The 17119-nt window shown below is 44.9% G+C and overlaps 2 protein-coding genes across 2 annotated transcripts; one reads left to right on the top strand and one right to left on the bottom strand.

Moving 5' to 3' along the window:
• Window positions 1-2207: 2207 nt before the first annotated feature.
• BORCS6 (BLOC-1 related complex subunit 6) lies at window positions 2208-2846 on the bottom strand. Its single transcript, XM_031610867.2, has one exon. It carries the CDS (start codon window positions 2844-2846, stop codon window positions 2208-2210), a length of 639 nt encoding a protein of 212 aa, XP_031466727.2.
• Window positions 2847-3152: 306 nt separating this feature from the next.
• PNRC1 (proline rich nuclear receptor coactivator 1) lies at window positions 3153-5553 on the top strand. The gene is made up of 2 exons (XM_031610868.2): window positions 3153-3866; window positions 4408-5553. Exons 1-2 carry the CDS (start codon window positions 3438-3440, stop codon window positions 4846-4848), a joined length of 870 nt encoding a protein of 289 aa, XP_031466728.2. The 5' UTR covers window positions 3153-3437; the 3' UTR covers window positions 4849-5553.
• Window positions 5554-17119: the final 11566 nt, after the last annotated feature.

Below are 17119 nucleotides of genomic sequence, written 5' to 3'. Positions count from 1 at the left end.
CACTGACATGAAAGAAGCAAAATAAGCAGGCTAATTACCACTGCCTTCATGCCTGTGATTCACTAGTCAGCTCTTTTTCATCCCATGAATGACATCACTGTTAGAAATTACTGCCTGGGGACCCAGACTGAAACTGGCCCTGCAATCATATAATAGGTCTCCGTGCAGGTACAAGAACGGAGTTTAAATTAGCTTCAAATTATTTTACCAAATAAGAAAAGGAATAATTAAGATGTGAAACACTTCAACAACAACTAATCAGTAACAATTTCAAACATAAAAGTAATTATTTTATTTCACAGACATAACAACTTTAGCAGAGAATTAGCATTTAACATAAATGACTTTAAATGAAAAGCTACTGAAAACCAATATTATATAAAAACGTGTTTACTTTAAAAGCTTAACATTTGAATGAATAGAATGTAGCTGTGCATGTAACTATACAAACAGGTACCTCTCATCAATACTTGTAAAACAAGATCAAAATTTGGTCTTAAATCCTGATATACAAAAAATAAACAAACAAACAAACAAACAAAAAATCCACACTTAACAAAATGACTGCACCTCCATGATAAACAATACAATTTTACCCAAGAATAACACCCCAAAACTATCCAGATTACTGTTGTTCCTCTGGTGTGATGTGACCTCTGATATCTGCTAGGCCCCATGTTCTTCCTCTCTCCACAAACCTCTATTCTTTAACTGATAAGCCTCTTTCTGGAGCCACAGCTACTCTCTAGCAGACACCACAGAGTGAGCAGGGCCTGGCCCACTTCCAGCATCCTCCCACTGTGCAGGCAGGAAGGCTGCATACAGAACACATTGCCTGTGCCAAAGGGGAGGCCACACTGAGAGGCACAAAGTTGGTTACGGACTGCAAACCAGGGCAGTGTAAAAAGCTCATTGTTTTGTTACAATTTAGTATCGTGCATATTTAGAAGCACTGTGTATCATCAGTGTTTTGGATGAGCTTGCAGTGGGGTGAGAGCTATACCCGCTACAAACCTTACCACTACAAACTTAGGTATAGGACTCGTGGTATTTCTGGATACCTTTCCCCCAAGATCTTTAGGGGACACTGCTCACACCAGCAACACCATTATACAGACTACAAATCACAGTGATCATTTCTATGGTGAATCTTGTTTCAAGGGCATTTGTAACCTAAACGGACTGCTGAAATCTACCTGCATCAGAACCACAGCCAGCAGAGAACTTCTCTTAGGCCTCAGTGAAAATACTGGCAGCACAACAAAGTAACTTCTGCACACAGCAGCACACAAACAAAAGTTCTGAGTTCACAAATTCTACTAAAGGGCTTAGGTCAATCACACACTTGTGTAACACAGTGATGTAGTTGTATTTCTCATCTCTTTTCAGTGGTGTGCAGAGACAGGACAAGGGGCAAAGGGCCCAAACTGGAATGTATGAAGTTCCATCTGAACTTGAGGAAAAACCTCCTTTACAGAGAGGGTGAACAGGCTGCCCAGAGAGGTGGTGGGGTGCCCTACTCTACAGATATTCAAGACCCATCTGGACACCTTCTCATGCGATCTGCTGTAGGAAACCTGCTTTAGTAGGGGGTTGCATGCAAGGACCTCCAGAAGTCTCCCCCAGCCCCTACAATTCTGTGATTCCAATTAGCGACATTTCACAATGATACCCCTTGAACTTCCTCGCTGTGAAAACAAGACAGTAACAGACGCAAAGCATCTGAAGGCCTTTATTTAGAACTTTGCATTTGGCTTTTCTTAGCTGAATCTCAGCTCTGCTCCATGGGTTTGGTGTTTGGCTACATACTTGAATTCTCTCATTTCCATCGCCTTACAGCTGTGTGCTGCGACAGAAAGTGAGCAGTAAGAACTGTTCCACCTACCAGGCACCGAGTCAGCTGCAAAGCAGCACGTATGCCCGTAAACATCAAAAATCTATTCACAACGACTTCAAAGTTGGTCAGGCAGAAACACCAACGTCGCTTTTAATGGAGCTCGGCCAGTTTTTCCTAGCCCTCAATAAATAGAAAGCGTAAGGCATGAGGAGTCCAAATTCTTTAATGGAGTTAAGCCGGGAAGCGCCGCGAGCGATGTGCCGCGCTTCAGCTCAGCGCTCTCCCTCCAACCGCAGCTTGTGCCGCCCGGCCCGCCGACAGCTCCACGGCGCTGAGGGGACGCGCGCTGGCCGCCATTTGGCGCCGAGAGCTACTTGCACAGCCCCTCGAGGCGCTCCAGCGTGCCCTTCATGTCGCGGATGCGCTTGGCCAGGGCGGGCACGGGCTGCATGGCGCGGTCCAGCTCCTCGCAACGCGCCACCAGCGCGTACATGGCGCGGATGCTGAGGTCGGCCGCCTCGCCCAGGCTCTCCACGCCGTCGCGGTAGGTCTGGATGCAGCCGACGCTGAGCGCCGTCAGCGCCTGCAGCCCGCAGTGCACGTTGCGCAGCAGCTCGTCCACCTGCGCCGCCACCTGCCCGGCCAGCGCCACCACGTCCTGCAGCGCCCCGGGATCGATGGCGGGGATGGAGCTGCCGCCGGCCGCCGCCACCGCCGTCGCCGGCTCGCCCCGCGGCACGCCGCTCAGCCGGATCCGCCGCTCCAGGTTGTTGGCCACGAACTGCGTGAGCCGCCCCTCGCGCAGCACCGTCCCCTCCAGCTCCAGGGCGCTCGCCAGAGTCGCCCGCCGCCCCTCCGGCAGCTGCCGCCCCTCTGGCAGCTGCCGCCCTGCCACCGCTCCGCCGCCGGCGGCCAGGCTCAACGCCTCCAAGCTGCGCTCGTCCCGGCTCTCTCCCTCCTCGGCCAGGGGACCGGCAGCGGCAGCAGGCCGCGGCGCCGGCTCCTCCATGGCAGGCCCGGCCGGGTACGCTCCTCCACCTCCGGGGGCTGGGAGGGGGGGCCCTTCGCCGCCTGTTTACGTCCCCTCCGATTGGCTGAGCGGCTCGAAGGGGCGGGACGAATGCTGCTTGCGCTGCGCGAGATTGGCCGGTGGTGGTCCCGTCCGTTCGCTTCGCATTTCGAGCCCGTGACTCGGAGACTGGGGAGTGCCCGTTGTTTGTGTCTGCCCGGATTGGGCGGCCTGCGGAAGGAGGCGGAGCCGCAAGTGTTTGTGTCGCTTCCGATTGGTTGGGGCGGGGCCAGAGCGGCCGCCGGTTCTCTGGGATTGGCGGTGCCCGGCGGAGAGGCACGCCGCTCTCTCCCTTCTCGCACGGCGATTGGCGGGAGGGCGGAAGGGGGCGTGCCCATCCCGTGTAACAACACAGGGCGCTGCTGGCTGCTCCTCTCACTCCCCCGCCATGTTCTCCTAGCAGCCGATCCGACCGCGCCACCATCTCAGCCTATAAAGCCCGGGCAAACAATTCCCAGCGACCCGAGCCGCTCATCCCTGCCTGGGCTCGACCCCTCTTCCCTTTACAGCTCTGGGTACCCACGTCCCACCATGGTCACCACCACGGCGCCGCCGCCCTTCCTGACTCGAATCTCGGCGGGCACCGAAGACCCCCGGCGGCTGCCCTCGACGCTCCTCCAGCACCTCAGGCGAGGGGACAACAACTGTGAGAACCAGCCCAGCTGCTGCCTGGCAGGTCCGGGGGGCAGCGCGCGACCCGCGCTGAAGAGAGTGAGGCGGAGGAAGGGCAAGATCCGGCCGGGCCCCGCAGGGCTCCTGCCGAGCCGTTACCAGCAGTTCCAGCAGCACCGCACCGGCCTGGGCAGAAGGACGCCGCTGGGAGCGCACGGCCCGGCTGAACTCGGCGCTCCCGTCGCCTCAACTGTCTCTGCCGCTCCCGGCTTCGCGGCGACCCCCGCCGAGGAGTCCCTCGCACCCACCCCCTCCAGACCCGCGCCCAGCAGACCCCTCAGGAAGGAGGTAAGAAGGGGCTCCGAGACTTAGTGACTTTTTTCTTTTTTCACGGCGCTCCGTTTTCCCCTCGGATGGGGGGGGGGGAGAGGCGGGGGGGGCAGCGGCTTACCCCCTCCCTTCGCCCTGTGTGTGCGTGTGAGGGGCGGGGGGAGGAGAGTTTCCGTTACGTTCGTTGTGTGGGGGGGAGGGAGGGGGGAAACGAGTGAAGTCGCGGTCGGCGATTGGCTGCCGGCCTCCACCAATGGGCGAACGCCGCTGCGCCCAGCAACAGCCGGATTTAGCCTGCTGGCTGCGCGCCAGCCGCCACTGCGCGCGCAGGCGGGACGTGCGGGGGGCGCAGCGCCCCATGGCGGCCGAGCAACGACGGTGAGGGGTCCTCGGGGGCTGTGGCGGTTCCGCGTCCCGGAGCGCGCTTAATAACGGACGAGTCGTAAAGACGTAGGGTAGCCTGGAGGGAGACGGCTCGTTGCCGCCGCGTCCGTTGCCACGGGCGCCTCTGGAGTCCGGAGAGGGATCGTGTGCTGACGCGAATTCTTTGTCTCTTCAGTTCTTGAAGAACAAGATGGGAAAGACTGAGAAGGCTGCCACTCCCCACGGCCAGCCCGTTCACGGTTTACATCTGTGTGAACAACCAAAGATTAACAGGCAGAAGAGTAAATGTAACGTGCCGCTGACAAAGATCGCCTCGGCAAAAAAGATAGAGAACTTTTGGCAAGATTCGGTACCGCCAGAAATCATTCAGAAGCAGGAGAAAAAGCCACTTAAAAACACAGAGAACTTCAGAAATGCCAAGTCCAAGAAACCCATCACCCTCACAGACGCGAACCAAAAAGAAAATTATGCTGGGGCGAAATTCAGTGACCCACCATCTCCTAGTGTCCTCCCAAAGCCCCCCAGCCACTGGGTGGGGGGCACAGCTGAGCTGTCTGACCAAAACAGGGAGTTGATGGCAGTCCATCTGAAAACTCTCCTCAAAGTTCAGGTGTAGTTTCCAAGCTCTCTGAAAAGCTGCAAAGCAAACTCCATCCAGGAAACTTACACATGCCTTGTTGCAAACAAAAAATTTAAAAAAAAAAAAAAAATTAAAAAAAAAAAACACAAACGAAAGACTGTCAAGTCTTATACTCGCATACAAAATTCCTTGTATTATATTTTTTATGGTTGTGTAAATAGTGTACATCATGTATTATGTGTATATTCTTGTTCATACTTTGAGAGGTACATTTTAGTTTTGTTATGAAAGGATGTATTTTGCACTGCCTGATTGGTAGATGTCTTGTATATACAACATGGACAGTTTTAAGTGTGCGCTTGACACATGAAGACTTGACTTGATTTGCACAAGGTAAAGAAAATTCTGAACGGAGAGTACAGCTTTCTGATGTTAAGGTTCCAGATCAAATGTGAATGGTTTATTCATGCACTGCTGACAATAGTTCTATGTTCTGTGTCCCAATCAAGTACAAACATGGAATTTTCATACAAATGTGAATTTCTGCTCTGGTAACAGTATCTGGAATTCCTGTTTATCTGTTTGTAACAAAATTAACTGGAATTCGAGTAGAATTCCAACCCATCATGTTGAGCACTGCTGATTTCTTTTAAGAGAACAAAAAAGAAAAGAGCAGAGCTTTCTGCCATAAATTTAATTGGTCACTAAAAAAATTAAATAAAACAATTTGGCCTCCCCTAAGTCATGTCTCTGTTTTTCTTTTGTGTGTGTGTGTCTTCAAGCATTTGAACTTAAATTGCTGCATTACTGCTTTTTTTGTGTGCGTAACTGATATTTTTTTGTCCTTGTCAGCCTTTAGTTATCCAAGTAACAAAGAGATCCAATAGCTTACAGAACATCAGTTGAGTTTCCATATCCTTGTTGAGATCCCGTATCCTTTTGTTTCTTTAAAACTGGGATTTTGAGACGGTTGGAGAATTACATTCAAATTCATGCTGCAGTGCTCCTTAACAATTTCCATAGTAAGCAGTCATTAAATTCGATGCTACTGAAAGGCAGCAGTGGCTGAAAGAGGGCAAATGAAGCTTCCTGTTCTGCACTGATACTGTCTCCTGCTGCTGGCTGTGCTGGAAATTGCATTCCTCTGATCTAAAATTCTTAAGGAATTGGGCTACAGATTAGTGTGACAAGGGTGTTGACAGGATGAAGATTTCTAACTACTTTCAGTATTTAAATTAGATGAATAAGTCATGAGATGAAAAAGCTTTCTTGAACTTTCACATCCACTGGAAAAAAAGAATCTCTGGGCATTAGTTTATGAGGAGTTACGTGAAAGGAAAACAACCATGGGGTCCTAGGTAAAGCATTCTTTTTCTTAGCATGCTCAACAGAGATTCGGTGACCAACATTAGCTATATTTGTATCAAGCGTGCTGCTAGTTCTGATGCATGTGCTCACCTTGTAGAGCTTGTATGAACTGGTGATATTGATTAACCACTAGTTCCAAACTCCACTGCTTGAAAAGTAACATCTTTGCATTATATATTTGAAAAAAAGTTCATTGTAATGCTATTAAGTTCCGTAAGTACTGTGCTCTGAACCAGAAGTTCATACAAAATCTTAGGAATGTCCCAGATACTTCTATTTCACTAACTTTTAAAACATACCTGCATTAATTAATAGCATTACGTTCTTGAGGGAAATGTATGGGCTCCATAATTTAGTGAGTCTTCTGGCAATAAAAATCTCCCTTTTTAAATTATCATTAAACAATACTAAGACCAAGAGAAATGCCAGTGGAATCTCACTGAAAATGTGTTAAGTCCAAAGTTTAACACTTTTGGTACATTGGTTTGTTTGGGTTTTTTTCTTCTTTTTGCCTAACGCCACTGAGTGTGAAGGAAAATGCCTTTAAGAACTCCCCATAGTTTTTGCTAGTGCTTAATTTTGTCAGCTGAACTCAAGATCTTACTGAATCTTGATAACTAGCTTGGCAAGATCCAGTTCCAGAAGATGTGGGTGGGCATTAATTAAAATACAGCAACCTTTTTTCCCCTGTGTATTACCTCTGTTACTCTCAGCCTCTTTTCCTCCCTGCCCTTGGGAGCTGACGTCAAAATATTTAGTCTAAATGATAATTCTGATCCTACATGAAACTTGCCCACCATAACTCACCTCTGTTTCTGCCTTGATTTGCTGTCATACATCTGGGGATTACAGAATTCATTTAAAAGCAAGTGACGTTAGTTCTCAGCTCCTCAGAAAGTTCTTTAGAGCAATTGAAAGAGACTTCTGAACTCTAGAAAATGTTTCATACTTTGTTGGGTCATTAAGATTACAAGGGTAAGATAACAATGTGTTGTTCTTTACTCTTTTACCTCATCATTTACTCATTACACACTGCGTAACTTCCTGAGCTGGCTACTGTATTGTTATTGATGGTCCTGTTATGATCTGCTTAATATTGAAATCTTGTTCTTCAGGGCTTTGGATTGAATCCTGGTCAGTGTGCTGAAATATAAAACTGTGCTTACGTACAATATAACGCTTTCCACGGTTCCCTGGAAAATCAGATCATAGTCATTGCATAGGACTGCGTATTGTGTATTCTTTATTTCTCACTTTGTGATGTTCTTAACAGGGATTTTCAATTTCAGCATTCCCTCAGATTTGATGGATTTCTCATCCTGATTCCCCGAAAGCCAGGCATTGTATTAGATGAATATACTGTTGTTTGATTTCAGACTTCATGAAGAAAAACATGACTGGTTTCTGTAAGACTTTGTAGTAACATAGCCTGAAGTCTTCTTGAGGTGAACAGCCTTTAAAGAAGAAAGCAGTCAGCCTCAGTGTGTGTGTTGTGATCAGCTGGTCATGTGGCTGCTGTGTGCAAACTAAACAAAATGTTTATTAAATCTTCTGAGTTCAGACAGAATAGGGAATCCAAGCTTACTGCATTTTAAATAGATAAAATCTTTTCTGTTTAAAATCTTTTGTGCAATGCCATGCAAAACCATAGGGGAATCAACTGCAAGCTGGATACTTGTCGTGTGGTGGTGGTCCTGAAAATTAGCTTTCATGGAATGTATTTGTTGCAGGATTTTCATGCATGGCTAACTTTCAAACCAGCAGAAACGGCTTCATTAATAATGGCTGACTTGGTGCTCTACTACAGCTAAAATGTCTGTGTCTCCTAATGCAACAGGAGCTATAAATCCTCCATGACTGGCTCCCTTACACTAGTACCCTTTCAAAGAGGCTGCTAAATCCTTAGGTAGCCTATATAGAAGGCCGCAACTGTTTCCATAAATTGTCTTCTAGTCCAGCTGTATTTTCTCTATGTACTGCCATTTGCAGCAGTTCTCGTAAGTACTGTCAGAGCTTTTGCTTTACAAAGCACTTGATGCATGCAACACGTCCTGGGTTTTTTTTTGTTTTTTTTTTTTCCTGCTTTACCCAGTTTTGAAGTCATACATAAAGGCTAGTTTATAGATTGATTTTCTTTGTAATTTTGGAGATGAATTTGGGTTTATTTCTGCACAGAGTATCTTGGCACTCTTCCAACAAGCAGTTCTCTTATTTTCATTTACAACTTCATTCCTCCTATTTTTTCATGCAACTTCTAGTTCTTTTAGAATTTTGATTTCACAAAGCATTCTTTAATGCTATTCTCATCATGTATGTTTGTCTAACAACTGTTTAAGGGGAATTATTTTCTGTTGTGATCTCTAAGGTTTTATGTTATGGCTGATCCTTATTCTAAAAGGTCAAGGAGTTAAGCAAATATGAGATGAATGCTGTAAACTGCTAACATTTCCTGTGGGGGAAAAAAAAAGGATACTACTTTGTTGAATAGGAATCATACTCTATTTTTAATAAGCTTGCTGATTTGATGGAAAATATTAATGAAAGGCACATCTATCAATCAAGAAGAAATACATTACCTAATTAAAGGACCTTAACTGAAGGTATCAGCTATGTAGAGGCTGTTAACTTTTTGTTTTGCATTTAGTGTGCGGAAGAATGTTATCAGAGCTAGGACAGGAAGGTGAGGAATTCAGCTAAATTTGAAACAACAGAAAAAAAACACCTCAGGTATTCATGTGCAGAACGAACTCAGCCTAGCAGAGGTAGCACTTCTGAAGTCAGCATTCTTCCATATCTACTTTCCCATGAGACGATAAAATCGCATTTATTTAACTCCCAGAAAACGTCTTTAGATTTTGCTAAGCTGTAACTGTACTAAAAAAGCTGCATGGATACTTTTGTTTAAAGTTAGCTACATGCAACGCATATTAGGCTTAAGTGTGACAGGCACAGTCTTTATTTTGAGTGGTTCACAAACACTTTTCTTCCATTTGAGAATTACACTGGTTATGTGTACTTAAAGAATATGTTGCTACTGCTGAGTGAACTTGTGTGGATTCTGTAGTTTGTACCAGGAAGATTTTGGATTCAAGGGCTTTTCTTGTATTTATAGGACTTAGAATAAGTACTTACAGGGTTGTAGTTCAGTACATGGTTGTATACATGTCAAACAGTAGTGTAAAGGTCATAGCCATGTTGTCATTTTCAGATCACGAAGCATAAAGTACTGAGGAGATGCTAGTTCTATGAAACCTGTCATTTGCCCCTGTGTAACAAAGTGCTGTGCCTTCATCAGGTGAGTCTACAAACCTTAATTTTCATGCATGATTTACAAATAATAATAACGGCCATCAAAATATAAATTACATCATCTTTTATTCTCTGAAACAGGACCTAGAGCTATATTCAGCAAAAGGACTTTATGTAGAGAGACAGACAAGCCGCCTTCTTCCTTTCTCTCCTCACCTGAATCTTGTGTTCTTTATTGCCTGCTTACATGAGAAAGAAAGAGGTGTGCTATGGTCTAAAATAGCAGATAGCTTGATCTATGTGATTCACATTCCTATAGCATGAAGCTTATGCAAGTTGCATTTCTAGCATCGGATTATTCAGAAATTGCATGTTAGCATATTACGAATATCAACTGATGATTTTAGGAATTGATGCAGTAATAAATCAATAGGCTGCATCCAAACTCTAGACATTCTTTCAATGTCAGCAATGTCAGTGCTGATACTTTTTTTTTCCCCTGTGCTGGAAGCGATAAGGAAAAAATATCTGATGAGAAGTAAAAAAACACCCTGAAAAACAAGGTCGACCAGGAGATAAGAAAGAAGCTACATAGACGTTGTCATTGAACTGCGTGGAAATGAAAGATACAGTGAGAAAAAATTCCCTCCAAAGGTATCTTATGTTACTGCAGCTCTATGGCATTTGACTGAAGTGGAATGCAATTTGCTTCCAGTGCTGTGGAAGGCAACATCAGCTGACAAGTCTTGTGACTGACTGTCTGATCAGTACCTCCTATTCATGACTACTAACTGCATCTAAGTGTGGTGTTCTTAATGGCTAGCACCATTTTAAGTATCACAGGATGCTCTGCAATAAAAACGTACTGCTCCCAGGTTTCCATGGTTTTTTAGATTAATTTTAGAAGTGGTCAGAGAAGCCATTGACTTCAGATGCTGTGTTCTTTGGCAGCCATCTCATGCCACATTCTTGGGAAGAGGAGGCACGCTACCTGGAAAAGCAGCACGTGTTTGTGGTATTTTGGCTCATGGTTTTAAGACACAAAGACTCCACTATTCAGTGTAGGATCACTTGACTAATCAGTGTAGAACAGTGCAAGATTTCACATACAATTTTTACTCTTTTTTTTTTTTTTTTTTTTTTTAATGATGATTTAAGGGAAAGAATGTGGCTTTTTTTGTTTTATATTGCAGTTTTGATTTTCCACTATTTTAACAGAAAGAGATGAGTCAGATATTTAGACTGCTGCACTAGCATGTGAGTTTACAGTTGAAGTATATATGTGGGTGACAGCAGCCTTCGTGTTTTACAGATGGAAAAACAGTTGTAAAGAAATGAACGTTTTGCTGAAGATCACTCAGTTCTCTAAGCCAGGAGTAGAAGCAGTGTCTGAAGCTCAACTTAGGGTTTTTCTCTGCTAGAATGCCTGGTTGCTGTGTGATATGCAAGTCTCTTTACCCCACTGTGTAGTATGTTACAATGCAGTGAATGTAGTACTCTGCTTTGAAATGTTTGACATGTAGTCATTGGTAGGGCTGGTGAGATAAAATGGGCTGTGTTTATGGTTTGTGTGGTGGAGAGTTATGTTACATGACAGTTTTACTAATGTGCACTTGGAAGATTATTTTTATTTTCTGCACTCCTATTTTTGATGCTTTGATACAATATCTAATCCATACACACCATTGTCATTTCCAGCTTATCCTCTGTTCTCTTCCCACAGCCACCAGTGGAAGACTGATGTCAAATCAAAAGTTTCTGCATGTTGGCTGCTGCCCTTCCATTGCCTTTACATGCACAACATCCACGTCATTTCTTGACTTTGCATCTGAGCAATCCTTAGACTGTCAGTTGGTCCCAGGAAACTGAAGGAGACCCATACTTTCCCAAGAGATTGGATCTTAACAGAGGAGTACAGGGTGAAGATTGAGGCACCCAGTCTCTAATGCCAGACCTTCATCCTTCCCATTACTTTCTCTGACTGTTTTCTTTGGTCTTCTGGTAGCTTCTTGTTCTTTGTATTGTCTTCTGTTTCCCACATTCCAACATTTTCAGTTTCCCTCACCTTGCCACAGATGTATACTATATTTGCCTGAAAAATCAGACAATTGAGAGAGCGCCACATTTACCTGTTGTGTTCAGACTGCATTTCCTCCAACAAAGTGTATATTTCTAAAGAAGGTGCGGTAATCCTCCTGAGATTTGTCCCATCAAAGAGGTATGAGTTGAGCAGGCAAGCATGTAGCACAATCTCAGTAACTGTAACATGCTCCAATTGATACTCTGGAGGGCTAGAAACATTCTAACAAGCCAGTCCAGGCAGATACCTAGGCCCTATCCACAGTCCTCATTCATGCCATGTAATAGCCTTTCTTCCCTCACTGAAGGAAATTGTTCTCTTGTAGTGCATTCTGCTGGTTTTCTACCACACATCCATCCATATGCATTTAATTCATTTCAGAAATATTTCCAACATCACTGCTGTACTAAAACTATGTTTTCTCTGCGTAAATGAGAATAAATATCCCAAAGGCTTTAATATAGAACCTGCAGACTTTTTTCTCCAACTTAGCCCAGGGTAGAATTTCAAATTAATAGTACTGGAGATCAAATTCAATAGCTTTTGTATGATTTCTTACTATATGTAAGTGAAATTCCAGAAAGTAAATGGCAACACTTCATTCTGTCACAGTTAAGAGTGATCAACTATCTTTACCTGTGCAGAACTAAATCACTAGTTTCATGACTTCTTATTTTCACTGTTTTTCAGAGGTGTAGCTGGTGACTACCATGTTCTTTGGGACGAAGGTCGAAGTTTTGGAGGGGCACAGCTGGGTACTGTGTTTTGGAGGTACACAGGAATGAACAAGCAGCGCAATAACTGAGATTTCCACCCTAAGGAAGTGCTGGAGTGCAGGGAGGGGTCAGTTCTGAATCACTTAATCACCATGCTCTGCAATCCTGTGAATCATTCCCAATTGTTTGGCAACTTAGTGTATTAGAGTGCCTGGAGAAGGCAGCCTTCCTGCACAAAGGGGTTTTCCCATCCTGCAGAGCCAGGAAGGCCCTCAGCAGAAGCACCACGTGGCAGGACATCCTGCTGTCATACTGCTGAAATGAAATCGAAACTTCTGTATGGAAGAGAGAGCCTGGTTTTATTTCTTCCCTCTCTAGTAATGCTGAAGTGCCAATCTATGCCAATACAGTTACTGATTACTTGCACTCCTCCAAGCTGCTGCATTTCAATATAATTTTTAATACAGACATGTCCTAGTTTTCAAATGCCATGGGGACATGGTATGCGTGGTGAAAAGTCATTATGATCCCATCTTACCATCTTGACCCAAATGCCAGTTTAGTCGTTGTCTTCTTTAGGAAGGGCTTTGCTTACTTCTGACATGACTGAGATGGGTGAGCCCTGAGGAAGACAAAGAGCAGTGCTTTCTCACCGGGCAAAGTAAGAACTGAAGGAGCAGAAAGCAGATGTCATAGTAGCATATACATAATGTTTTAGGTACGTTTATGCATAAAGCTTCACGTCCTGGCCATTGAGTGTTGTAGGACCCGGTGAGGAGCAGCGGAGCTCCCTCTGGTGGCTCGTGGGGACATTTCACAGGGGTACCCTGACGGGAGCAGCTGAGAGCAGGAGGCATAAGGACCCACCACCGCAACGCTCTGAGCCAACACTTGTGCTCTGCAGTTGAGCAGTGTAATCACAGAATAGCAGAATCACAGGATCGTTGATGTTGGAAAAGACCTTCAAGATCCTAGACCAACCATTGACGTATTCCCACCATGTCCATTAACCCTGTCCCTCAGTGCCACATCCACAAAGTTCTTGAACACCTACAGAGATGGTGACTGCATCACCTATCTGAGCAGCCTGTGCCACTGCCTCACCACTCAGCTGGGGGAAGAATTGTTCCTGATATCCAATCTGAACTTTCCTTGGCACAACGTAAGACCATTAAGTCTCATCTTACTGCTGTTACCTGGGAAAGGAAGCTGACCCCCACCTTTCTACAATCTAGTGGAGGCCTAAGTGCGGGTTAGGTAGTGAAGGGTCTGGAGGGGAAGATATGCGAGGAGCAGTTGAAGCTGGTTTGTTCAGCTCAGAGCAGAGGAGGCTGAGGGGAGACCTCACAGCAGCCTGCAGTCCCACATGTTAGGAGTGGCCAGATTGGATGGAGCCCTGGGCAGCCTGGTCTAGTATTAAATGAGGAGGTTGGTGGCCCTGCATGTGGCAGGGGGGTTGGAGATTCATGATCCTTGAGGTCCCTTCCAACCCTGGCCATTCTGTGATTCTGTGATTCTGTGAGTGGAGGGGCAGCACTGAGCTCTGCTCTCTGGTGTCAGTGACTGGACACGAGGAAATAACATGGAACGGTGTCAGGGGAGAGTCAGGCTGGGGACTAGGAAACCATTCTTCAGCAGAGGGTGGTCAGGTCCTGGAAGAGGCTGCCCAGGGCAGTGGGCACCACCCCAAGTTGCCGGGGTTCAAGGAACTCTCAGACATAGGATTTGAGTTTTGGGTGGTGTTGTGTGGAGCTAGGAGTTGGACTCAATGATCTTTGTGGGTCCACTTCCAACTTGGGATATTCTATGGTTCTAGGAGAAACTTTGTGATGCCACATTAAGCCAGAATATGCTGTGGGGTGTCCTCAGGTGGTTTTGGAGTTAAATGGGCACTGGACAGTGATTTTTTGGTCAAAATTTTGTTCTAAGGAAAACAACAACAAAAAAAACATTACCTCCAGGGTCTGTATAGTTCCAGGTGGGCAGTGAGGGCTGTGTTCTGCTGCCATTGGCTGTAGCAGTGCATCCCCCTGGGTATAACACTATGGTGCCAACTGGCACTTCTCCTCTAGTACACCCCCAGGTGATGTCATCCTGCAGCAGGAGTTTCAAGCATAAAAACACAGCCTATAGTACACTAATCTCATGTATAGATACCCTGTCTAATCATCATTCAGAAGGCCATTGAAGACTGTTAGCACACTGGGGGAAAAAAAAAAAAAAAAAAAAAAAAAAGGCAAGCAAGAAAGAAGTTAAAAGTGTGCAAAAAAGGAAGTTAATGTTTTTTGTTTTCTTCAGCTAATATTTTACCAAAAGGGCAGCTGGAAGATTAAGGCAAAATGAATTAGGCAGGAAGCCTCCATTTCTTAAAGAAAACATCCGGTGCACTTTTGGCAGATGGTGTTTTTGTAAAACACGAACTTACAACATATTAATTACTGTGTCCCTGGTGTTTCAAAAATATAGAAGAACAGATTTCCTTCAGTGAACTTATGAACTTAGGAAAGAAATGGCCATAATTAGTTATAAAATTGTGTGTTCTTTCTATCCTGTGTTGCATGCCTGTATTTTTATTGGAGGATATGCAGGCTAGTATATGCCATTGCTCAGGTGCCTAGAAGATAGACACCTATGTCTAACCTCATCCTCAGCAGTCAGTCAACAGAAAGGGGCCCTTTCAATTATGGCAACAATTTTCACAGTGTCTCAAAATTCCATGCTAGATTATCGAGGCTGGTACCTGTCATTACCCCACTAACCTAATCACAGGAAAGAAGAGATAGTTATCAGGTCATTTGCTTCCAAAAAAAATCTCTAAGCTCCTAGAGAGTACTATAAAAAAAATCTGCTGCTTTCTCTTATCTCCTTCAAACTTTTTATTTCTTGTGTTTGTAATAAATTTTGCTAATTCTGGTATTCATTAAAAAAAATAGTAATATAAATAAATTGCAGTACTCAGACCTGCTAGATTTTACATTTGGTGATAATTTATAGCAGTAGATTCCATAGACTAGATGCCCATTAAGTGACAGATTTATTTTAAGAAACGTTAGCAGCTGCATCAATGTACAAACAACCTGTATGTCATAAACAAGGCTATGACTCACTGAAACCCTGGACTTTCTGCCAACCTGAAAAGCAATGCTGCTAGAGACCCTTATGTTAGAGGCACCTGCTGCTGGGGGCCCAGATTAGTACCACCGTGCAGGGTGCCAAGCATTTGGCATGTTGTGGCAATGCCCAAGCTGCAGGACAGCTGGCAGCCACCAGATACCCATTGTCACTCCCCACACCCACCGTCACCGCCGCTTTCCAGTACTGGTACAGGCACTTGTTGCCAGGGCAACTTCAGCCCTTTTTTTATTTATTTATACCAAATAAGAGCTACTGAAGATCCCCTATTCTACAATTTTATATGTAGCTTGCTCTGAAAGTAATGCCTCCTATTTATTTCCATAGAAACTGATACAAAGAGCACAATAGCATTATTTGGTAGAACAATTTCCCTGCTACAGAACACTATTTTTCAACACAGTCCCCACCATTAGCATTTGCATTTTCACCAGCAATGAACAGGAGCATGCATACTGTGCCCATAAATATCTGCACCACACAGATGACTCACTGTTGCACAGCTGCTACAATGGTGTTGTTGTTAAGAAAATGTTGCCCGTGCAGCTCATCTTTCATTGGCCCAAAGAGATGCTTGCTATCTCCATGCAGACTCTAGAAGGGCTCCTCTCCATATCAGTGAAATACAGGGTACCTCATTGGCACCACACACAAGTCCTTACCAGTGAACAGCTTTGGTATGTGATACAATAAGCAGCATTAACAAGGAATGGGGAGGTCATGTGCATTGGATACAAAGCATACAAAAACATGCCACAGAGCACACAGATGCCTGTCAGTGCACAAACACTGTGCATGAGAACGCAGGAGATGGTGAATATTTTAATTACAGTAACCAGCCCTAGCCATTTTGCCACTAACTGGATGCTGATAGGACAGGAGAAATGGTTTTAAACTGAGACAGGGGAGGTTTAGGTTAGATATCAGGAGGAAGTTTTTCACACAGAGGGTGGTGACACACTGGAACAGGTTGCCCAAGGAGGCTGTGGATGCCCCATCCCTGGAGGCATTCAAAGCCAGGCTGGATGTGGCTCTGGGCAGCCTGGTCTGGTGGTTGGCAACCCTGCACATAGCAGGGGGGTTGAAACTAGATGGTCATTGTGGTCTTTTTCAACCCAGGCCATTCTATGATTCTGTGATTCTGTGATTCTATGATTCTATGATTCTATGATTCTATGATTCTATGATTCTATGATTCTATGATTCTATGATTCTATGATTCTATATCTGTATCCCATCTGCTGACACTGAGCCACCTCTGTCCCTGTCTCTCTCTCGTTGCCCCTGGCCTTGTCCATTTGTGTCCCTCAGACAAAGGATTTCACAACCCTTGCCCAGGACTTGTCCATCAAAGTTCTCCAGACAAAGGATTTCTCAATCCCTGCCCAAGACTTGCCTGGACTTGTTTATCTGTGTCCCCAGCAAGCTTTGAGACAATGATGTGAAATAATAATCTCTTACAACCCCCCATTTTGTGAAAGGATTAGGGACAGTAGGAGAGTCCCTCATCTCTATCTGGCACAAATGAACTGACCAGATTTGATATTGATAACAAACTGTAAAAAGTAATATGGTGATGGAGTACCTGGACAATTTGCAACTCAGTGGCTCAGTGATGTGTTCAAAAACTGAAGAAATACGTTCACTCTGGGGAATGACAAACAGGGTAGGGTTCATTCCACTCTATTGGATCAGAAACAACTAGAACACATGAGCAAAATTTGCCAGATGTCATTGAGCAATGCATGACTTCAGCTGAAAA

This window comes from Phasianus colchicus, chromosome 2 (assembly GCF_987193195.1).
Source record: "Phasianus colchicus chromosome 2, bPhaCol1.hap1.1, whole genome shotgun sequence".
Classification (NCBI taxonomy): domain Eukaryota; kingdom Metazoa; phylum Chordata; class Aves; order Galliformes; family Phasianidae; genus Phasianus; species Phasianus colchicus.
The sequence above is the reverse complement of the archived record's forward strand: the minus strand, read 5'-3'. Positions and strand labels throughout refer to the sequence as shown.

Coding starts and splice junctions, on each gene's coding strand:
- BORCS6 (XM_031610867.2), bottom strand. CDS start 2,846: ATGGAGGAGCCGGCGCCGCGGCCTGCTGCCGCTGCCGGTCCCCTGGCC.
- PNRC1 (XM_031610868.2), top strand. CDS start 3,438: ATGGTCACCACCACGGCGCCGCCGCCCTTCCTGACTCGAATCTCGGCG. Junction 3,867..4,407: donor GCAGACCCCTCAGGAAGGAG/GTAAGAAGGGGC, acceptor TTGTCTCTTCAG/TTCTTGAAGAACAAGATGGG.